Consider the following 25046-nt stretch of genomic DNA (forward strand, 5'->3'; position numbering starts at 1 on the left):
TTTTATGTATTTAAACAGGACAATTGTTTTTAAAGATTTATTTTATTTTTATTGCAAAGTCAGATATAAACAGAGAGGAGGAGAGACAGAGAGGAAGATCTTCCATCTTTTGATTCACTCCCCAAGTGGCCACAACGGCCAGAGCCAACATGATCCAAAGCCAGCAGCCAGGAACTTCTTCCAGGTCTCCCACGCGGGTGCAGGGTCCCAAGGCTTTGGGCCGTCCTCAACTGCTTTCCCAGGCCACAGGCAGGGAGCTGGAAGGGAAGCGGGGCTGCCGGGACTAGAAGCAGTGCCCATATGGGACCCCGGCGTGTTTAAGGTGAGGATTTTAGTCACTAGGCCATTGTACCAAGCCCTAATCAGGACAATTATTTAGTCTACTACTTCTATTTAGGCATATGAAGTCAAATTTTAAACTTTTTTGTTTGTCTGTTTTATGTCGCATTAAAGAGAAACAGTGACAGAGCGATATTATATACCCTGGTTCACTCCCCAAATGTCCTTATCAGCTGGGGCTAGGTCAACTTAAACCAGGACCCTAGAATTCCCACTCTATGGCAGAGCCCCAAATATTCCAGCCTCCTTCTGTTGCTTCCCAAGACACACTAGCAAAAGGAGCTGGGTTGTAAATGGAACAGCATGAGGTGAACCTGTCTTCTTATAGGAATGTTAGCTTCCTGTGGAACAAGTGCTGGCTTCCCATCGCAGCATATTTTGATATCTTACTCTGTTCCTATTAAATCAATATTACCACTGAAATCCAATGTATGGGCCCAGCGCTACAGCCTAGTTTCTAATCCTCTGCTTGCCTGTGCAAGGATCCCATATGTCCTGGGATCATATCCAGTTCCCTGCCTGGGGCTTGGGAAAGCAGTGGAGAACAACCTAAAGCACTGGGACCCTGTGGGAGACCCAGAGGAGTCTCCTGGCTGCTGGCTCTGCATTGCGACCACTTGGGGACTGAATCAGCACACAGAAGATCTCTCTGTTTCTCCTTCTCTCTGTAAATCTACCTTTCCAATAAAAATTAATAAATTAAAAAAACACTTGTTTTACTTCTGAGTCCCTTCACTGGCTTCTGAAAATTCAAACATCATTCAAAACGCATGTTATTATTAAAAAAAATAGTCATTTTCTTTGTATATACATTGGGTATCGATAAAGTATTATAAGCTAAATACACATATGCATGCACATTTGATATTAAAATTTCTCTCTGGCTATTTTACAGGTGTTAAGTAAAAATGCACAAAAGGTCCACAAGTGATGATCACTTGGGTAGTTCTTCTTACTACTACTGTCGTGTTTAATACTCATTATCAAAACATGATAGCAATATATATGCATACATACTTTACTAGATTCTACCTCCCGATCCACAGCACCATGACCCAAGTGTACAGCGCTATTCAGATATTTTTTTTTTATTTCTTTTATACAGACTGCTTATGTTTGGGAAGGCTCTAAGGTCTTAGTTCATTAATATTAATTCCCACTTGAGTTATGCTGCAACTAATGAAGTAATCATTGAGTATTCTGTGTGCATAAAGTCTTCGCACATTTCAGAGCGTTTCTCTTCTCTGAAATGTAAGTGAAAAATGACTTAGACAAGGGTTAGGTTTTAACACACTTGCACTTATCTTTTCATTCTGATTTTGACTAATGATCTTGATATTTCAATTACATTTTAACACCGTGCCTTTAAAAATACTGCTCACGGTTTAATCTCAATACTTAATTCAGGATTTCGCTTTACTGCTTCTTCTCAATGACATGATCTAAAAACCTGGATGCATTTGCCCAAAAAAATAAACATTTGTGAGGGATCTGTCAGTGATGAGACAATAATTTTGAACCTTCAGGTGTGATTTGGCATTTATGAAAACTATCTTGTGTATAAGCACTGAATGCTGAATTGGTGAGTGTCCCAAGGATATAATGTAACATTCCTTTGGATTAGTTTCAAAATGTTGTATGTAGCATAGCATATAATAAATTTCAAATTAAATTTTGTACTAGTCAAAAATAAAACTAAGAGGAAAAATCTTGCATGAAAAGTCACAGAGATTGAAGCCGATTAATCTCATGAGCAAAATCTTCAACAAGCACATTTTTATGGAAATCTGTATGTTTTTCTACAGACTAGAAAAATTTAAGTGGCATATGCATTTTTTCCTGAAATATTGTCTTACAAGACTAAAATGATGCTAATCCATTCAATTTTATTTGTTTAAAAATCATTTTTTTATCTCCAAAAATTTCTCTTTCTGAAGTAATATTTGGAAAAACTTCAGAAGAAAGAGTTAAGCTCTAAATTATTTTGACGTTTGATCAATTAGCCCTGAGATTCTGTTTGCTCTACTCTTTCTGTGCTTTTCCTGCACTTGGAAAGCAGCGGGGGAAAGAGGGCAGCCAAGCTTGGCCGTGGGGTGGCTCAGTGGCCTTAACTGGGAGCTTGCCAAGCTGTGTGCAGAACTGAATCCTGAGGGTCTTACTACATAATGTAAGGAACATGTCAGCATTTCAGCAATCATTCATTTTCCTAAATCACAAATAAGTTTGCACATGTTAAACCCCCAAGTCCTCTTCATTATATACTGTTCACTTTTGAGGAAATTAATCTTGGAGTAACCCAGTAGACAAGGCAAATGATGCTCGTTAGTTGAACCAAAATTCACTTCTGAAATTTAACTGATTGCAATGCATATTGATTCATTGTTATTCTACCACACTATGTTTAAGATGACAGACACAGAAAGTTCTTCTACATCAAGGCAAATCATTACAGATTTGACTGAGTTCAGCACTAGGAATGTGTGTTTCACAAGAGAGAAAGACATGTTTCTAAAATTGTTGCATTTTCAATGTGTCCTTAAGCCCCTTAGGAACTCTTAAAAATGGCAGCTGCATGCAAAGTACTGTTGATCCCTCTTGGCAACATGAAAATTAAACATTGAGGAAAAGCAATAAATACTGTGAAGGAAAGAAGTCTGTCGAAATGTAAAAATGTAGAGAGAAATATAAAAGTTAAACTGGACACGTGATTGGAAAACAGAGGCATAAACAAACACATTTTTGCATCTACATACGCTAAAACACAATCCCCTCTAGACTTTGTGTCATTGGCAAAAGCTGTAATTCTCTTGCTAATATTCCGCACATGAGAAGCGGCTTAGAGAATGTAATTAAAGGATTCTAATTCATAAAAATAGAAAAGCAACCTCTGAGCAATTTCATTGTTAAGTTTTATATTTAATTATATAGTTTAAATGTTTATTCTTAATAAAGGCGCCTTCTGAGAACGCAAGCATTCTTTTACCAATAAGTGATTCTATACTGTATCTAAAATACAAGTATAAGCAAGAAAACAACTCATGCAATACAACTTTTTTGAAGTTTACATTTATTTGACATTAACTTTCCCTATTAATAACATTAACACAACCCTATAGATGCAGAGCGTCAGTTTTATGAAGGTCTAAATTTGAATTTAAAACTGGTTTTATTTATGTGTACAGTAAGGCATTGATTTTATTTACCCATGTATACACATACACAGATAACACACACACGCAGTTTCAAAATCTGGAAATGAATAGATCGCTTATGATTAAAAAATTGCTTAAAATCATGCACTGATTTTTCACAATGTGCATTTCTATGAACTTTTTGAAGATTTATTTATTTATGTGCTTATTTATTTATTTATTTATTTATTGGAAAGCCAGAATTATAGAAAAACGAGAGATGGAGAGAAAGAATCATGCGTCTGCTGGTGCTGAGCTGAGCTGAGCTGAACTGAAGCCAGGAGTGAGGGGCCAGGCGATTTTCCTGGGTCTCCCACGTGGATGCAGGGTCCCATCCTCTATTGCTTTCCCAGGCCACAAGCAGGGAGCTGGTTGAGAAGCGAGGCCACCGGCATTTGAACTGGAGCCCATATGTGATCCTTACGCGTGCAAAGTGAGCACTTTAGACACTAGGCTACCACACCAAGCCCTCCACGAACTTTTTGAAGAGCTTATATATGTGCTTCTGTACTGCAAAGTGCCAAGTAAATATGAAAACTGATGAATACTGAGTGTGTAAGTTGAACATTTGCAGTTTATTTTTGCCTATAAAAGAATTTGTCCTTTATTATCTGTTCAAAACTTATATGCTTTTTCCGGAGATCAGCACTGATGCTAATTTCAAGACTAATTTCAAGTGACCATTTTGATACCAAATTAAAATAAAGGTCAGTTGAGTGACTCAGACCATGTAGGATGGAAAGCTTCAACTTAATTCTACAACAGAATGTTTCTGTTTTGTTTTGTCTTGTTTTTAGGAACAATTCCAAGTTTGTAGCTGTAGTAAACAGAAAGTGCAATGATATTCATTGTTCTCTAACACAGGTTCCTCCAGTATCAACATTTGTCTTGCCAAGGGTGAGTCTATTACACTTGCAGCTGCACTGACTTATCACAACATCCAGCCCTCACGGTTTATATCAAAATCCATCTTGGTGTCATCCATGCTGAGTTTCAACACATTTATGATGAAATGTGCTCATCCATAGAGTATCGCAGAGTTCTTTGACTCTTAGAAATTGCCTTCTCTCCATCTGCTCCTTGGTCCACTTAAAGTATCTCTCTCAGAATTGTATACATGCAGAGTTACAAACTAGGTTGCCTTTTTCAGAGTGTTCCCCTGCCTTTGAAGAGATTCAATTGAATCCATAGATCTGGGTAGCTACCGGGACAAAGCCGTAACCCACATGGGATCCCTGAGATTCGAGAAGATTTATTCGCTAACCCACAGCATATGTAAATATATCTATGCAAGGTCACAGATTTAAATATTTCTGCAAACATCCTCCTTAATTTATGTATAATTTAGAAGTGTGCTCTTTAAGGATTAAGTATTTTGTTTCTAATTTAAGCCGTTAATTTAATTTCACTGTTGTGTGAAAAGAGACAAAAAATGTTTTCTATCTTTTCAACTATATTAACATGTGTAATATGGTCAAGATGATGTTCCTGTTTTTGAAATTTATATTATGCTTACAAATGTGGGATTGTTAATTCTGTGGTATAATGAATGTTTTCTCCTGCTAGAATTTATAAAAATTTCTGGATGAATGTTAAAATATAATCATATGTGATAAGTTGCACACAATTTGAAAATGTGCATGTTGCCACTGAGATTAAAAGTCTGTGCATGAGCTGTTAATCCTGTCAATAAAAGCAACAGTAAAGATATCTGTGTATCTTATCAAAGAACGTGGAGTTGGCACTCGGCTTGAGCTCTGGTACCCTTCCTGCTAGTATCAAGTCAGGGAGGGCACAGCAGTTATGGCGAGTTAGGGCGAGTAACTGCCTGCTTCGCACCATGCTGAAGGCTTGAATTGGGTTCTCAACTTGGAACTATTGTGAGCATTAGAGGAGGGAACCAGTGGATGCAAATGATCTATTAATCTGCTTGTCCCTTTTTTCCCCTCTCAAATAAGTAACTAAATCACAAATGCAATGCAATATTGTGAAATCTATTTAAAGCTGTTTTCTTCACAGATATTTGACATCGACATTCAAAATACTTCCTCTGAAATCAATCATCAGATATTTTAGTGTATCCAGCATGTGTACTCTTGGAATGGTTCTTGGACACTGAATTATATGGCAAATTCTTGTAGCAGATCATTTTTTCTCATGATTGCCTTTTTAGGTGATGGTGGTTGAAATTAGACTTTTTTTTTTAATGGTTTGGTATTTCCAAAACAAGTGAAAAAAAGTGTGCTACTTCAAACCTGAAGTTTTGCAAGCTGCAAGTTTTCATTAGTCTTTTGGAAGTTACTGATTTCTACCATGATGTATTTATATTTTTCAAGCTGCTACAGTGTATTTCTCAGACCTCTCCACTTTCCCATTCCAGGGGACACATAACTAAACACTTCAGATTATTTAACTATGGAAATATGATAATAGATGTTCAATGAGATGTTGGGTCTCCTATGGTTAAACTGAATGAACACTAGCAGATGAAGTTTAAATTTTTTAAATCAAAACCAGCCTATGCCACTGTCAAAATGTATAATTATTCGAATTCCTGCTGTTTCTCCATGGGAATGCCTTTCAGTTGTGACAGTTCATGTTTCTCATGTTGATGCCAGATGTGGTCCTGTGGTCTGCTCGTCCTGTAGGGTGTGAGAGGAAGCTGCACCTAGAGCATCCCAGTAGAAGCTTCAAGAATCATAATGCAGTTCATCATCTTACTATAGACTTTCCTTGGAAACTAACGGCAATAAAGGCAGGAGCTGTCCAGTGATTCCTTTGCAGAACAAGCAGTAAGGATTCTTCCACACCGAGCATACTGAGAGTGTCTTCATGCTTGTATTGTGCATAATTGATGACTTGACATCATTATATAGTTTAGGCTAAAACATATTTGTCCTGTTGCATACATGTGCATATGTAAAAAAGTGTTATATTATTTTTACTCACTGCATCAAAGTTATCGATATGAAGGAATCACATACTTTAAGCACTGGTAGCAATTTCAAGCATATTTTAAAAATTAGGCAGTCATTTTAAACTTAGAATAATGTATTTATAATGTGCAAAACCTACTTCTAGTCTTATGTGACGCTATTTAACATATAAAACATGCAAAATGCGTTTCAATGAGAAATAATTAGTGAGAAAAACCAAGTGTGAAAAGCTCCTGTTACTCATGGGTTGACATCAAACCACAGAGGCAGAGACTGCAATTATTTCTGCATCGTTAATTCCCTGACCTCCTAAGTGCTCCCTCATACTGCAGCTCACTAAAAGTGATGGCTTTACTTTTCATATTTAACTGTGCATGTTGCATGCTTGCAGAAAGATTTATTCTTGCAAATTAGGTAAGTTTATAATACATTTCATCTTAGAGAAAATGTCATCTTTAAGGTGTCTGATTCTGTAAAAGACTTGGTCATGAAAAAATTTATAAATCACAAACAAATACATTGCATTACTTTGGGAATCCTGTGTAAAAAGTAAAGAATTATCCATCTAGGAAGCTGATCTCATTCAGTGCAATAACGTTATGTTTCCTACTTTTATACCCTGAAAGTTGTATGCACAGATCCCCATTTCCATACAATTTTCTTTTTTATATTTTATTTTATTTTTATTGCAAAATCAGATACAAAGAGAGAAGGAGAGATAACGATCTCCCTCCGATGATTCACTCTGCAGGTGATCGAATCAGCCAGAGCTGAGCCAATCTGAAGCCAGGAGACAGGAGCTCCCTCTGCGTCTCCCACATGGGTGCAGGTTCCCAAGGCCTTCGACCATTCCCAACTGTCTTCCCAGGTCTGTAGCACAGAGGCGGATGGGAAGTGGGGCATTTAGGACCATAACCAGCACCCATATGGGATCCTGGAGCATGCAAGGCAAGGACCCCAGACGCTAGACCATTGTGCCGGAACTTCCACACAATATTTAAAACACCTTCTTAATACTACAACACCAATTTTGATAGCTAAAATCTTACATACCACTGAATGTTTAAAATATCAACATAGATAAGTGCCAGGAATCTTACCTTTAATTATTCAGAATTGAGTTCTGCATGTATCATGCAGAAAATTGTTTTGACTTTGTCAATGACATGTTGAAAACAGCTATATTATGACCAGATAATATTTAAGAAATCTCTTGGCTTACCACAAAATCTCTTGGCTTACCACAACAGCATAGTACCAAAAGTGTCTCCATGCATCATCTGGATGTCGATTAATGTCCAGACTGTTACACTTCACATTCACTTTTGTGGCAATAGAGGATGATGGCTCAAACCTCGGGACCCTGCACCAACACTGGGGACCTGGAAGATGCTTCTGGCTCCTGGCTTTGGGTTGGCTTAGTTCCTGTTGTTGTTGCCACTTGAGGAGTGAATCAGCAAATGGAAAATCTTTCTCTGTGTATGTCCTTTGCTCTATAAAACTTCCTTTCCAACAAAAATAAATCTTTAAAAAAAAGGCCTCTCAATTCAATTAATTCTTTTTCAAATGAATTTATGTACTATGTGCCCACGATGGTCCTTTTATATTCAACATCACATACCATAAATCCTGACACTTATGTACTATATTAATACATAGTGAGAGTCTTACCATTTTGAGGTATCAATGGCATTTTTATTCAACAAACTGGCCTTATTGCCTTATAAAAAATATTACATCAATTACTCATAATTGTGAATTATTATATTCCTCCCATCACCAACAAAACCTGCTTTACGTATTGACCATAAGATAATCATTTGTTTTTTATTTTTTCCAATTATTTTATTTTTATTGCAAAGTCAGATATACAGAGAGGAAGAGAGAGAGAAAGATCTTCTGTCCAATGATTCACTGTATAAGTAACTGCAATGGCTGGAGGTGTGCCAATCCAGAGCCTGGAGCCAGGAAACTCTTCTGGTCTCCCAAATGGGTATAGAGTCCCAACGCTTCAGCGTGTCCTCAACTGCTTTCCCAGGCCATAAACAGGGAGCTGGATGGGAAGTGGGGCTGCCAAGATTATAACTGGTGCCCATATGGGATCTGATTACATTCAAGAACTTTAGTTCCTTGGCCACCACACCAGGCCCAAATCATCATCATCATCATCATCATTATTATTTATATTCAAGTCCTTGACTCAGGGAGCCTAACCTCTGTTCCTGATGGCACAGGATAAGTAACAATCATTAATGATAACAGAATTATTCCATTTTCTACAACTTTTTCTAAGAATTTAAATAGTCTCTTTTGGAATTAGAAGTATTAATCTTCAGCAGTTATAACATAGGATTAAAAATAAATAATCATTTAATTTTTATTAACTCTATATACTTCATTGCAAAAGAAGAAATCAGTAAGTATACCAAGAAATGTTAAAAAATATATATATATATACTGATATGGAACTTTATGTCTGTTCTTGTAGTCAAACTGCATCCAAACATAACCATTATACACTATTAGGCAACTGAATGTTGTACAACTTTTAACAGAAAACCCCATGTTTGGCACGTATTACGGATTGTTTTCCATTGCTTCAATAAAGATCCAAGTTTTTAATGAGAGAAATGAGTTTGCTAGCTAGTTTGAGTCATAATTAAAATACTTATCTCACGTTGTTTTAAATGAATGTGTGATAAAACAGCTTTATGGAATATTAATAATAATGTTAGCAGTAATACCTAATACCATTAAGTATTGAATGAGTCCAGAGCTACTGCAGAATCTTTACGCTTTTTTTAGTAATTAAATCTGCACATCATCTAGATGGCTTAAGACATGTTATTAGCCTCTTTTACAGATAAAAGTATAATGATTTATCTTATGAAATAGTTTGTCAATGTCGCACAACTAACACATTTAGAAATAGGGTTGGAACAGAAAGATCTTCATGCCAAAGCATATACCTGTCCTCCCAGCTACTCTCGATGGATGGAATGTAATGAATAAAGGAGATCTACCCAATGCTTACTATATATCAGGCAATGCTTTAGAATCTGTGCAAATAAATGCTTATTCAAGATAAACACCATTGTATAAAATGTAGCATTTGCTTGTTTGAAGATATGAAGGAACGAAAATCACAGAATATGACATTTGTCCCAAATTTACAAGAATTTAGATTTATAAACATCCTCACATTTTAGTCATATTTCATTTAATAGTCAAGGAATGACACACCAATTTTTTTAAGATACAGAAACTGTTTACCAACAATTTCTTTAGAAGACATTATGTTTGATAAATTTCAGAAACACTAATTGAAAACTAAAAGCAAATGGCTCATGTCTCATTTGTATAAACACAAAGAAAATGTAGTGGACTTATATCTTCACTTTTAAATGAAGTGTATTTTATTTAGCACCCTGTAGCTCTCACTGTGACCGTTCCTACAGTTAATGTTCCTATCCAAACAAAAATAGCTTGTAAGATAAAGAGAGTTTATCAAGAATTCTAGAGTCAGAGGTGTTAGAATGCTAACATCCGCAAAATACAGAGAGTGGCAACCCAGCCGCTTACTGCCTCAGGACATTGCACTAAAGTCCTGATTGAATTGAAGTTGGATTATAACAGATTTTTCTCAAATGAGATTTCTAAGAAGCAAATAATGCATCCTTATCCAATGGCATGTAGACCAGTATTGACAAATAAAACTTTCATTTAAAAAGCCAGTAATACATCAAGTATTTTGCTACAAAAATTTAGTAATTATATCAGTGCTTGATTTGGAAAAAGTCAATCAATAATTACATTCAGAAACACCCAAACCTAAAGTAATATGAAATGTTGATTGTAGGGGCACTAAAAATGGAATACGAAAATTAAAAAGTCATTTTTTAAAAAGACAGTTTACCAATTAATGCAACATGTTTTTAAAAAATCATGTGAAATGATGAGTTTGAAATAAAACAGAGGTGAGATGCCTCTGATTTTGGAGTAATGTCAATTTTCAAACGTGATATGTATGATCTAGGGTGAACAGGCACTTTAAAAAACATTTGCCTAAACGAAATGCAAGCTCTGATAGGAAAATGGGTGTGTTTCCATAGGTATTTCATGCCATAGACAGGTCGGCTCAGGTTATTCATGTAAATTTCAGTGAGTAAACAGGGATTGACAATTATTTGTGACTGTCAGTTTAAAAACCTGGCAATAAAACAAAACACAGTGATGGTGTGGAATCTGACATGCTTGCAACTTTGCATCTCTTCCATGGATTCAGATTTCACCTTGCCCATACTTTCTAACTCCCCAGAGGTGTTCCGGAGCAACGTGCCTCCAGGTAAATCATGAAAGGTCAGGGATGTAAAGCGTTTAGGAGAGATAATTTCTAATTTAAGAGATTGCCCTTTACTGTTAGAGATAGCCCCAAGATGATCCTTCAGTCTGCTGAGACTGTGCAGCTGAAAAAGGTTTCCAAAGTAAGAAAGAAAATGGCCATTCCCTTAGCACCATATTTTAATTTGCATTTCATTATTTTATATAGGAAATATTGCAAGTGATGTTTTTTTCATTGTAACTCTACAAGCCTCTAAATGGAAAAAAAAAAAAAAGAGACCTTTGGTTGGTTTGTTTTTCCTGTTGGAGTCCACAAGGTCTATTACACTGCAGAACCCCTGGGAGATTTCCAAGGCACACTGAAATAAAAAACATAGAAACCCCAGAAAGAGAATGACAGGATGGGGAGGAGTTTGGAAGAGAAAGAAATGGCATTCTAGGATTACAGCCCTGGAAACGTCTTTTATGGGTATTGGCTGATCAACTGAATGTATTACAGAAATAATGTAACCAAGAAATGCTTCCCAATGTAGCTTGTGTCCTGAATATGTATATTTACAGATGGTAGAGTTTCCACAGAAAGAAGGATGGTGAAATGGGAATGAATACACATGTTAGATTCCCCCATATTTATATCAAACTTAAGTTTGGATGCAACTTTGACGTTTTCACTATAAAATATGGGAAAAAATACATATTTGCCCATTCTTGTTTTCTAATAATGTAAATTTAAGGTATCAAAAGGTACAAATTTGTGGCCAGAAACACATATCATGAATAAATGAAGGTCATATTCTCCTTTAAAGATATGTTCACTAACTACTTTTTTCCCCTTAAGAAGACCTTTTTCTTTCCCTCTGAATATTTAAAGCTATATAAAATATGAATTAGTGAAACATTATTTATTTCTCAACATGGTCTTAAATTATTAACATTTGTTGAATGCTGATTTTACCATGAACAATTACAACTGGGAAAGCTGCCTTCACATTACATGGAGAAGAAAGGGTATGAATAGGAACATTACAAAGCAATGTGGTATTTAAGCATGCAGTTACATGGCAGGGGCAAGTTAGCTAATATTGTTGGTAGTCCTCTGTCAAGCTTCCAGAAGCACTTGTAAAGCAACAGCCTGCAAAGGAATTATTTCATGTGATTTTCATTTGATTTCTAAATTTGGAAATCAAAGTGCAAAAATGGGGTAATGATTAGAACACAGGCTATATGTTGTTTTTGCTTATGCTGTTCCATCATGAAAGAGCTAAAGATTTTTTGAAGCAATGGCATAAACAAACAAACAAGCAAATAAATAAGAGGACCTGGATTGATGGCTCAGTGGCTAAAGCCACACCATGCAAGAATTGACAGATTCCCATATGGTGCAAGTTCTTATCTTAGATGCTGAACTTCCCATCCAGCTCCCTGCTTATGGCCTGGGAAAGTAGTAAGAGTATGGTCCAAAGCCTTAGAACCCTGAACCAATGTGGGGGATTATAAGAAGTTCCTGGCTCCAGGCTTTGGATCAGCTCAACTCCAGCTGATGCAGCCATTTGGGGAGCGAACCAATGGACACAAGATCTGTTACTCCTTCTCTCTGTATAACCAACCATACCAATAAAAATAAATAAATCTTTTTTGGTGGTTGTTTTTGTTCTTGCTTTTTCACATTTTATGATTATTGCTATCATTTTATGATACAGTTCCATATTCCCTTATCCTCTCCCCAATTCCCTCCCCCCACCCCAGTTCCTTTATATCATTACTAACATATAGTTCTTCATAATCAGTCATATGTTCATCATTGTGGGCATGGACAATGGCAGAGAGTCCAGAATCCTATTGTCAAAATATAATATAAACAGTTTCACTGTAAGTCCATCTTTGGAAACAGAAATGCATACCACACTGCAATTTCACATCTGGTTGTTAGTCTCCATTACATAACTACTGTACATTCTCTTAAATGAAAAGTCATGAAACAAACTCAACAATAGAAAGAAAAATAGAAATTTACAATGCCATGAAGTTAAATGACATGTTACTAGATATGACAGTCTCCATTACACAACTACTTTACCTTCCCTTAAATGAAGAGCCACAAAACAAAATCAACATCAGGAAGAAAAAAGAAATTAACAACACCAAGAACTTAAACAACATGCTATTAAATGTCTAACATGTAGCTGAAGAAGTGAAAATCAAGAACCTTCTTGAAGAAAATGATGCCACTGTATGATCTATGAGTCATTGAATGATTTAATCAGAAGAAAGTGTTTTAAAGAGATGAAACCAACAGAAAAAAAAAAAAACACCCATGTGATAGAGTTTCCACTGATCTTAGTTGGAGTGTGTCTCGTCCAGACAATAAACAGATGGGCTTTGTTTTTTAATCCAGTCTACTAATTTATGATGTTTGATTGAGCTTAAGCAATTTACACTCAGAGTTAAATATACATAGGTGGTACTTTGGTCCTGTCATTTTAGGAAGGGGTTGTTCATTGATTTATTCTTCTGTTGTCATTTTACTGGGATGTTCTTCCCGTTTGCCTTTAGTTTTGGTAGGTGCTATTCCTCTTCTCTGTGAAGAGACCATCTTAAAGAATCATTTATAGGGCAGGTTTGGAAGAGGCAAATTCTTTTAGCTTTTCTTTACTATAGAAGAATTTTATTTCATTTTCAAAGATGAAACAAAGCTTTGCAGGGTATGTTATCCTAGGCCGACAATTTTTTTCTTTTAGAATCTGGAATATGTCACTCCATTCTCTTCTTGCCTGTAGAGTTTCCTGTGAGAAATCTCCTGTGAGCTTAATTGGCATTCCTTTATATGTCAATTGATGTTTTTCATGTGCACATTTAAGGATCTTTTCCTTATGTTCAATTGAAGAGAGTTTGATAATCATATGTCTTGGTGAAGATCGCCTTTGATCAAGCCTGTTGGGAGTTCTGTGTCCCTCCTGGATCTTGTTTCCCAATTCTTTCTCCAGATTAGGGAAAATTTCCTTTATTATTTCATTAAATACAATTGCAAACTCAGCTTCTCTTTCTGCACCTTCTGGGACTCCCATAACTCTTATATTTGGCCTCTTAATGGTGTCTTTTAATTCTTGAATACTTTTTTTGGCCTGATACAGCTCTGCTTCCAGCTTTTTGTTTGTTCCCCCCTGGTGACAGGAGATATCTGCCAATTATGAGATTTTTTCTTCTGCTTGCTTCATTTCTATTTTGGAGACTCTCTACTGTACTTATAATTTGCTCTACTGATATGCCAGCCTTGATTTGCTTTACTGCTTCCTTAAATTCTTTGAACTCTTGCAGGAGCTTCTCATTTTTGACCAGAATCTTCAAAATGAGTCTTATGGATTCTGTGTCCCCCATAGGGTAAGGACACGTTTAATCAGATGGAGAAACAATTAATCAGGATGAAGCAGAGAGGACATATTTCAGCAAATAGGAAAGGACAGAACAACAGCAGAGGGGTACCTGGAGACTGACGAACACAGGAAAGCAGCGGGCACAGCAGTGTGGTGTTGCAGTGAATGATACTCCAGCAAGGTGATCTGAACTCCAACAGCAGACGGAACTCCACCAACAACCAGGTGGGAAGGGACTTTCACTGGGAGCTTGGGAGGTGAACCCAGACAAAGTACTGTCCGTCCTGCTGGTCCCTTTGATTTGAACAGGAGCAGAGACAGAGCAGCAAATCTCAGGCAGTGAGAGAACAGAGTGAATTTCATAGCCCAGTCAGCCCACTAGAGCTTAATTTGGCGCCATTTTGGTAAGGAGAAAAGTGCAAGGGAAGGACTGAGCATGCTCTGAGCAGGGAGTGAGCTCATTTCTGACTCGGCAAACTGTAACGACGTGGCATTTTACAGGTTCCATCCGGGGCATGTCTGGGTAGCCCTCGGATCTGACAGCCAGCAGGTCAAGAACTGTTGTGGTAGCACGTCGGGCTCCATTTTGTGCACTGTGGCAATAGCTTTGGGACTGCAGGGGACAACAGAGAGCTGCATATGTGCTGAGCTTGTGAGAGCTTGCTGAGGTCCCACAGGAAAATATACCGACTGTGACATTGTACCGGTCAAAATAGGTCCATGTGGTACCCAGACCTAACATCCAACAGGTTCCAGCACGATCAGTGCCACCAACAACCTAAGTAGATAGGACACCTGGCGTCTCTTTAATCCTGGAACCCACTCCAACTGGAAGAGGGAGACAGGTTGCAGAGACAATGGTGCAGCCTCAGCACAGTATCACAGGAGGAGAGTGGTGAGCCAAGAGCTGGGGCTGTGGAGACCACGGTGGATATCTGACATAAGAACCCAGACCGGGAACTCACTGGAGGTTGTGGCACAAGTGGCTGCAAGCAAAAAGTTGTGTGCCAGCTGCAATAAGTAAAATCGCATTGTAGACGTGTGGGTGACACAGCTTAGAAACCTGTCCCAAGGAGAAAATTCTGCTAACCAGAAGTACAATGGTCAAGAGCAAAAGAAGAGACAAAGGCACAATGAATATTACTGAGCACTTCCCTGCAAAGGAGTAAAACCCTATGCCAACCTCAGAGTTAACTGAGGAAAATAAATAAATCTTAAAACTAAGAACACTTTCATCAAGCTTATTTTGAAAATTTTTTTGATGGGTATATTTTCAGGTTTACATGTAAGGATACATTTAAACATATGGAGAAACATTAGCCAGTGTGAAGCACAGAGGGCACATTCCAGAAAGCGGGCGAGGACAGAATGACAGCATAGGGGCTTGGAAACTGACAGACACAGGAAAACAGCAGTCACAATGGTGTGGTGTGGCAGTGACCAGATACCCCAGCATCATTCAGTGAGCAGCGATCTGAATTCTACTGGCAGCCAGAACTCTACCAGCAAGGAGGTGGGAAGAGTTCACCAGGAGCTCAGGAAGTTAACACAAAGAACTCCATATTCCGCTGGTTTGTTTAATTTTATCAGGAGCAGAGACATGGAGCTGGTTGGGAAGTGGAACTGCTGGGATTAGAATCAGCACCTGTATGGGATCCTGGTGTGTGCAACGCGAGAACTTTAGTTGCTAGGATGCTCTTGACTGCTTTCCCAGACCACAAGTAGGAAGCTAGATGGGATGCGGGCCTCCCATAAGTGTTTTATTGTGGGAATTTCTCATAAAAAGTAGCATTTATCCAGTTCTTACAATAACATCATTTATGTCAATCAAATACAAGAGAAAATGAATAAGTGTGTTGTCAGTTGCCAAAGCTGGTTAACTGTGAGTGTGACTAAGCCTCTTCAAAGCCTGGGCAGATGTCACAATATCATGTTACTCTCCCATGTGGAAATCCTGAGCAAGGTCATCCAAGATTAGCAGCAGTATCTCCCTATTCTTAGAATGCTTTCCCAACTAAACCTGGTGACCAGATAAAACTCTCTGGAAACAGAATGGAAAAAATGAGAACAAAATCCTTCCCTGATCTGAGGGAACTTAGCCTACTTGCTTCCACAAGACATAGAGCCCTTCTCATTCACTGTAAGCACACTGTTGTGTTCAGCCTGCTCCTGTTCTGTTCCATCCCATCACACAATTTTGCGCACGGTCAAGAGCCTTCTTTACAGATGTAGCTTTTTGTTCTTTGACAAGACAATGACACATCCGGGGATGCTCTTTATGCCCTACCCAGGCTAATGCATTGCTCTGGTTGCCAAATTTTCTAGTGCTCCTTTTAACTGAATAATTATTTGATTCTCATCTTCTTACCTAAAGTTTTAATTAGTGAAATCTTCCTCCAAACTCAGCATTATTTGTGATTAACTCTTGTATGTTGTTTTCCATACATGTTCATTTTATCTACAATGCAATTGATCTTGTCAATTAGGCTCATGAATTTTAAGGTGAGTTACTACATTTCATATTAAATCCTATGCATTCTGAAGTATGTTAGTCACCCCAAAATGAGCTGTTGTTTAAACTATGTAACTAAGATGCCATAATCTACTCATATTGACAAATCATGGATATATTTATCACTTCACTTTTGGTTCCTGAACACAGAAATTTTATCTATGTCTTACTTTTTAAGTGAGCATTCCCTTCTCTTCACCATCTTTGCTGAACTTTATTTGACACTGGACACCTTATTTAACTGAATAATATAATCCACCTAATTTTGTTATTTAAACTGAGTATTTTCATGACATACATCCAGATCTACTTACGAAGATAACTTACCAAGAAAACTCAATTTACTCAGTTTTCATTGGTCTAAAACTTAGCATCCTGCTTTAAACCATTTTATATAATTACAAATCATTCAAAATTATTTTGCCTTTCCAGCAAGAAAACAAACTGGAGAATAGGATGGATTGAAGGAACTGAATAAGACATGTTCGGCTTCCTAATTTACAATACATTCATGGAGACAGGAATTTAGTTCAGCAGTTGGAATCCTGCCACATCTCATGTCAGAAGGACCAGATTCAAACACAAACTCTGCTTGTCATGCCTGCTTCCCACAAAAGCTTACTCAAGGTGTTGATTATGGTCCATGCAAAAAACACGGAAGCCTCCTGTCAGCAGTTTGGCCCAGCAACAGACCTTATGAGCATTCTTTGGAGCCTGCCTGTGGCCTGGCAAAGCAGCAGAGGACATCCTAAAGCCTTGGGATCCTGAACTCATGTGGGAGACTCAGGAAAAGCTCCTGGCTCCAGGTTTTAGATTAGCTCAGCTTCTGCCATTGTGTCCAGTAGGGGGGTGAACCAGTGGACTGAAGATCTTTGCCTCTCCTTCTAAGTCTGCCTTTCCAATTATGAAAATAAGGAAGGAAACGAATAAGTAAATAAAAAATACATAAATATATTTTAAAAACAACAACATAAAGAGCCCAAGAATCTAGGTCATCAAATATTGATGCATCAAGTATGTTAGAGCGACCTGGATCACATGTGAAGTAGCCAAGCCTCACATGAGCCCTCACATGAGACGACAGAACCACAGTTGACAACTTAGTCTGCTGTGTCACAGTGCAGCCCCATCAGTACTAATTTATATGTGATGATGTATTTGTAAAACATGATTAAAATACTTTACTAGAACAGCGTAAAACCAATCCTCCAAGCTGCTGTGCTAATTCACATTTTTTCCTGCTGTTGCATTATATAAAGGGTGCAATATATACTTACACAGCTTTTAGTAGATAATTAATGAATGCTTGTAGGAAATGATGACTCCCACACAAGAGATTGTTTTCCGAATTGAACCCACAACACAAACTCGCTTTGAACATACTGTGAGCAGAAGACACTGCTGACACAGGAGTCAAATTTGTATCAAACTCAAAGAATGGATATTGGAAAACAGATTGCAGGGTTGGTGGCTAGGGCAGAGTATGAAAGCTGGAACACAGGAGGAAAGCAGTCCTAAGAATGTGCATTGGGATTGGCAACTTCACGGCCTGTGATGTCCCATCCTGTGTCAGAGAGTTTTGGCTTGACCCAACCACTCAAGGTTTCCACTTTCTGCTAACATATACTCTGGAAGGCAACAGGTGGTGCTTCCATCCATGCCTGCCAAGCACAGGGCAAAGCCCAGAGCAGCAGTCAGTCTTCTTGTTTCCAGTGGCCTAGCCCCTGCTGTTCTAGCCATTTGAGAAGTGAATTAGTACCTAGGTATTATCGTCTTATCTTTCTTTACCTTTATTTCACAAAAAGTACAGCAAATAAAATAACCAAACATTTTGTAAAGAACATGAATTGAATTATTTGGCAGGTATTTAATAGACTGAAGATCAAAAAAATTTGGACAATTTCTTTTCCTAAATTCTGTTATCTAAAACACAATACCACACACAGATAACATTGAAAGAAACTCAAATTTGCCATCTCAAATTGTTGTTCATATCCTAAGACATACTAGATCTGCACTTGCCTCTTGCAGATATCTCTGCCTAAAGTAGAATAAATTCTGCAATCAACACCATAACAGTTAATACAAAGCATGATTAAGCAATGTTTATACTTCTCAACTATACTTAACACCACCAATCATCCTTCTCATTTAAATCATATTGCTTAAGCTTGTGTGATGTGACATTGTTCCAATTTCTTCTTTTCCCAGGCATATTCTTCTTATTTTCGTCTTTGTTTTTTATCAATTAAATTTTAAGAAAATCCGTTTGATATTTTGAAGTTTCATCGCCCTCATTGTTGTATATTTTCTTTTTGTTTTCAGCACTTCAATCTGTATAAGCAATATCTTTTTCCGCTCAGTGTTTACAAAAGCCATCAGTTACCACTCTCCTTCCCTTTTCTTTTGGCCACCAACCAATAGATCTTATTGTTTTACCACAGGGCAATTGATGAAATGATCATATTCTCTTTTTCTATTCACGTAATTCCTTACCCAGAAAATGAAAAAACCATTATTTCTGAGTGAAAATCTTTCTGATTCCATGGAATGAGTTATTTATTCCCCTATTACTTCGTTACTATTTAAATCTATAAATAACTTTGTATTTAATTTTCTTCTGTGCTTGATTTCTGCCAAAAAAAATTTGTGAAAGCAATGAGAATAGGTACTACCTTTCTTTTAGTTGTTATGTTGCTCCAAACACATAACAGCATTAGGAAAATATAACAGTATATTAGTACATAATTGCAATATTCTAAAACACCAATGGAGAGAGCTGGGAAACCAATGAAACTGAAATATACAGACTGCTTTGTAGATAATCCCATCTTCTAAAAATACATTCACTTATTTAGACATAACAGATAGAGTACTACTGAATCTAGGAAAAAATGATACCTTGTTGGCATCTAAGCCAAAATAGCTCTTACATAATGACAACTATATTCTCACAAATTATTTCCATGCATTCCACATATTTATTTGAAAGGGTGAGAGCAAGAGAGGGAGCTGATGCATATATAAATTTACATCTCCCACAAAGGTACAAGAGACCCAGGCACTCAAACCATTGACTTGCATTTGCCCTGGAACGTTAGAAACAAACTGAATTGAAAGCAGAGCAGTGTGGTCACAAATCCAAGTGGTACCACGTCAAATAACTGATGTTAATTGCTACATCAAAAACTCAGGTGAGATTTAAATGGAAAATAGAGCCTTGGTTTAATTGAACGCAAATAATGGTCTGTATTTGTGGGTTTTAAAATTATATTTAGTTTTATTTGAACAAGAGAAGGTTCCCAGTTCTGTATTACCCTGGCAGTACTTAAGCAAAAAGTCATAATCAAGAACCATCCCAGGCAATGGAGTGTAAAAGCAAACCATCCCAACCAATGGTTTGAAAACTGTATTAAATATTAGTCCTTACATTGCTTGTTAAAATATTTTAAAATTTTTAATTGAAAGGCAAGTTTATAGACAAAGGAGACACACACATATATGTACAGATAGAGAGAAAGAAAGGGACAGATTGAATCTTCCTTCCATCTGTTAATTTATCTCTCTCTCTTTCTCTCTCTCTCTCTCTCTCTCTCTCTCTCTCTCTTTCCAAATGGCCACAACATCTGGAGCTGGGCTAGTTTGAAGCCAGGATCCTGGTGCTTCTCTGAGGTCTCCCATGTGGATGCACAGACCCAAGGATTTGGACCACTCTCCATTGTTTTCTCATGTACAGTAACAGTATGAAGTATCTGAAGTAGAGCAGCTGAGTCTTGAACACATGTTCATAGGGGACGCTGGAACTGCAGGTGGAACCTTAACCTACTATGCCAACAGCACTGGCCCATTTATATTGCTTTTGAAAATGATATTTGTGCTTTTTTGTAGTATATCTATTTTATTTCTTCCATTGCACTGATGTGCAGTGGTTAAATCTTCATTTACATTACACTATTTAATAAACAGATTGTAACTGCACTCTTGTCAAACATCAGTTCAGTGTGAAATATGCTAGGCTAAGCTATGTGACAGTGTTTGTATCAGCACCATGTTGTTCTTATTACTGTAGTCTTAAAGTATGCTCTAAAGTCAGGTGTTATGGTGACTCCAGGTTAATTTTTAGTTTCTCAGAATGACTTTAGGTATCGTGGTTCTTTTGTGACTACATGTGAACTCTAGAATCGCTAATTCCTATTTCTGCAAAATGATTGGTATTTTATAGAAATTTATCAAATCTGTAGATTGCTTTAGGCAACATAGACATTTTGTTGGTGTTTATCAGAATCGCAAAACTTAGAGTTTGGTCAATCTTTGATAATACTATTAAAAATATTATAAACTAATAGTTTTAATGAACCATAACTATTTTTTCCCAAGTTTTTTGGATACTAATTAAATTGGTATTTTTATTTTATTATTGCTCATAAGACTTGCTATATTCCTGCTGAAATATGGTCTTTTCACTTTTTCATTCTCAAACTCTTTATTTAGCAGAAGATTGACCTTTAAATTATTACATTAATAAAAATAAGTTGTCTTTTTAAAAAGGGAGAGATAGAAGCAATAGAAAGAAAATGCTGGAGTGAGAACAAGAAACACCATTATATTCTGATAATTGTATCTAAGAATACCAGTAAATCTGACCAGAACAGTTAATTGCAAGCTTTAGTATCTATATAACATTTTGCCAAATATTTATAGTTGATAAAAACCATGGACCAAGTATGAGTCTTGGGGATCAACACTTCAATAACTTTTCCAAACCAAATACGCATAGCTCCAGAGTATATGGTATTTTGGTTATCCTGCTTTAAAGCACAGTAAATCTCAAAAGTATTTTTAATAGTCTGGATATATTCAATACATTTAACGTAACTTCATTCTGCATGCACTAATTTGCTTTAAGACAGTGTCATCAGCAACATGAGTATTTTCTGTGTTTCTGTATTTGAAGCCCTAGGAAGGAATCTTGAAGCAAAAACTTTAACTGTATCCAGAAGATTTTTCCTCCCATCTAATCACTAGGAAATATTTTAGAGAGTTATAAAATAAAAATAAGATTTAAAAAAATCTGAATCTACTGACAAGTTAGAAATCTGGACACATCAAATTGTACCTCATCTACTCTTGACCAGGCTGAGCTGTGAGTTATAAAAAGAATCCAGAGTTAATCCCCTGATTAGCCTACTGAATTTCTGTAAAATTGCCACTTGACATGCAAATACCAGGACTCTCTCAGCTTACATGTGAAATTTATAACAACAATCTTTATCTCTAAACACGATGGCTTTCCAAATTATTTGGCAATATTAATTAGCACCAACAAATGAAAAAAAAACTGTCTTACCACCAAGTAAAATCTCAAAAGCAGACACTTTAAATGTGTGAGAGAGATGATTGAGATTAATTTCTGATTGCTTAACTTTGCTTTCCAATCATGGCCTTGTCTGCCCTGATGTAATTGCACTTCTATACATCTAAACTTTTGAGAATTAGTTATACAAGTAACTTTTGGAAGAGAAAGCTTATCTGTCTTATTTATATCTATTTTTTAAAAAAGTTCCAAAATTTTACTGATATTCTTAATAAAAACAAAGTGTACCATTCATCCGGTTGATATATCAACATCTCTTTTACATGCCTCATATTCACCATTTCGTTATTGTCCCAGTGAGCCAGAGGAATGCATATGCTTTAAGTTGCATGCTTGTGATTTTGGGTCATGTAAGAGCTATCATTCAGCTTCATGAACGTTAAAATTGTAATATTGCTTAAACTGTTCAAGCAACAGACCACACGTGGTGTAACAGGCACTAAATACAAGCTATCTACAATGCTTTGTAATTAAAGGAAATTTCCACTTTCATCCACTTTATACTTATTTTAGGTCATTGATTAGATTAAATTTCAAAACAATAGCACACAGCTTATTAAACATTACTGGATCGCAAAGTAAATGAAGAAATATGTCATTTCATTAAATTTTAAAATCTTTCTTATGGATGTGTTTGGGAAGTGGTAAAAACTGGAAATATTTGGAAAATGATTCATGCATTTCAGGCATGTGTATCTAAATTACACACACTGTTCACGGTTTGCTTTTCTAACCAGTGAATTATGTCTCTTATTTTTCCGTAAACGTAAGTAAAGCTGAATACACACAGGCAGCATATTCAACGTAGCACACTCATCAGCAACTTTGTTATGCTTTTATAACAAACTTTTTAGAAAAAGTGAGACAGTCATTTTTAAATCAACTAAACCAGGTCAAAAGACCACATGTTAAATTTGTCAGATTGTGTCACATGTAGTAAGAATTACTATTATCAATATTTATGGGTAATGATTTCTATTTAATATAAGCCTATTAAACTCTTTGATAATTTGCCTATGTATCAAATATTGAAGGGAAAAACTTAATTTATTTTTCACGTAGGATGGAAAAGTGAGCACTGAAAATTTCACTTAAGAGCAATGGAAAAAGTCAACACCCAAACAACACTATTTTATGAGTATCCCGGGTTTTAGTCTAAATATTGAATTATTTCTCCTCAAGTAATGTATAAGGCATCTACGCTGTAAATCATAAAATTAATGCTATTAGGAGTATATTCTGATAGTCGTTAAACACTCAAACAAATGAAAGTTATCCTTAACAAATAAATGATACTCACCTTATCCACAATGCATATCTGTGTTCTTGTCTGAGCGTCAAGTATTTCTATTTCGAAGTGAGTACTTTTTGAATGTTTGACTGCACGAGTTGACCTCAGAGGGCCTGCCGACAGTATGAGTTGAGACAAGGAGTGAAAATCTCTCTCATCACTCTTCAGGATGGACCGCGTAACTCCTTGGAAAAACAGTTGCCTCTTGCGTTCTGAAGCAAAGGATCTGTTCATTTTCAACAGCGTGCAAATGAGCAAGTGTGTTCCACCGTCACCAGTTAAATACTGCCTGCGGAGCCCACGGAGGTCAAGTGGCATGCCGTTCTCAGAGTTCGGTTTTATTTAGCAGGCTCACACACAATGATGGATCTTATTTCTATATATAAAACTTTATCATGGGGGATTTCTGATATTTAGACGATTCACACTCATTTAAACTATTTGCTGCATTCTCCCTTTATCTCAGCTTCTGCTTGTTAATATAAACATTCTTATCTGACATTCCAAAGCTGTGAAAGGGCAGGAGAGTGCTTTTTTTAATCTCTGAATTCTGGATATGCTGTTCATCCGTATCTAGACACATTTAACTTAAGCATATTCTTACCTAATAATCAATAATAAGAAGGAAAAGACCTAGGACGTGACACATGTTAAAATGTTCTCTAGGAACTCCATTGCGGTATAATGACTAAACGACAGCATGCAATGCTGAATTCAATATGAGTGCAGGTTTGTGTCCTAGCTGCTGTGCTTCCACCCAACTCTTTGCTAATGATCTGGGGAAAGCGAGTGGAAGAGAACACACGTGACAGGACCCCTCTTGTCCACAGGGGATACCTGGAAGGAGCACTTGTCTCTGAGCATCGACCTGCCCAGTTCTGCCGCTGCAACCATCTGGGTGTGAACTCATGCTTAGGATATCTCTATCTCTATTTTTGCTAAACTTTCTCTCTTGCTTTGACTTTCAAATAAATAGACTAATGTTTAAAAAAGGAAAAACAATCTCTCAAGTAAGTATTGATTGCATATGCATTTTCATATATGTATTTATATGTATATTTATTTAAAGAATCCTAAAACAAGAAATATTTTATCACTATTAATTCAACATTCAAGATACCTTAGTAATTGGACAATACAAAACAGTAAATTCTTCACCTCTTATAGGAAATAAAAATTGGGCAAACTTTGAGGGCATAACATGTAGAAAACAATGTGAAACTGCAAAAACATAATTTAAAGATTATTTAACATTTTAGTGTATTACATATTTTAGAAAAAGAGTTGAATTGGCTCCTAAAATTAGTGTTAAAGATTGTTTTCCTTTCACACTAAGCTATTAAAATACAAATAATCTTAGGAGGGAGAGTAAGGTGATCAGTAACCGAGAAAATGAGCTTTTCAGAGAAATTTCAGACTGAGATTTATACTCATGATGAAGAAATAGCTGGAAAAATAGCAAAATATTTTGCCACTGATTTAAAATGAAATTAAAGGAAAATTCTATAGTTACTGGGTTTCATACAAACCTGAAAAGAAAATTGATGACAATTTTACAAAGAAACACCCATATGGTCTTTAAGAAGCTACTCTTTATATCAATAAAGAAATGTTAATTTTGGGCCCGGCGCGGTGGCGCAGTGGTTAAGGTCCTCACCTTGCACGCCCGGGATCCCATATAGGCGCCAGTT

General features: G+C 36.7%; 1 protein-coding gene across 1 annotated transcript in view; it reads right to left on the minus strand.

Moving 5' to 3' along the window:
* TECRL (trans-2,3-enoyl-CoA reductase like) overlaps window positions 1–23638 on the minus strand; it is a 63236-nt gene extending 39598 nt beyond the window's left edge. The window contains exon 1 of the mRNA XM_040967106.1: window positions 23365–23638. Coding sequence (XP_040823040.1) covers window positions 23365–23589 — 225 coding nt within the window. The 5' untranslated portion in view covers window positions 23590–23638. The remainder of the gene's footprint in view (window positions 1–23364) is intronic.
* Between the last annotated feature and the right edge of the window lie 1408 nt (window positions 23639–25046).

Source organism: Ochotona curzoniae, unplaced genomic scaffold (genome assembly GCF_017591425.1).
Source record: "Ochotona curzoniae isolate NIBS_2020 unplaced genomic scaffold, NIBS_Ocur_1.0 scaffold_4506, whole genome shotgun sequence".
Classification (NCBI taxonomy): Eukaryota; Metazoa; Chordata; class Mammalia; order Lagomorpha; family Ochotonidae; genus Ochotona; species Ochotona curzoniae.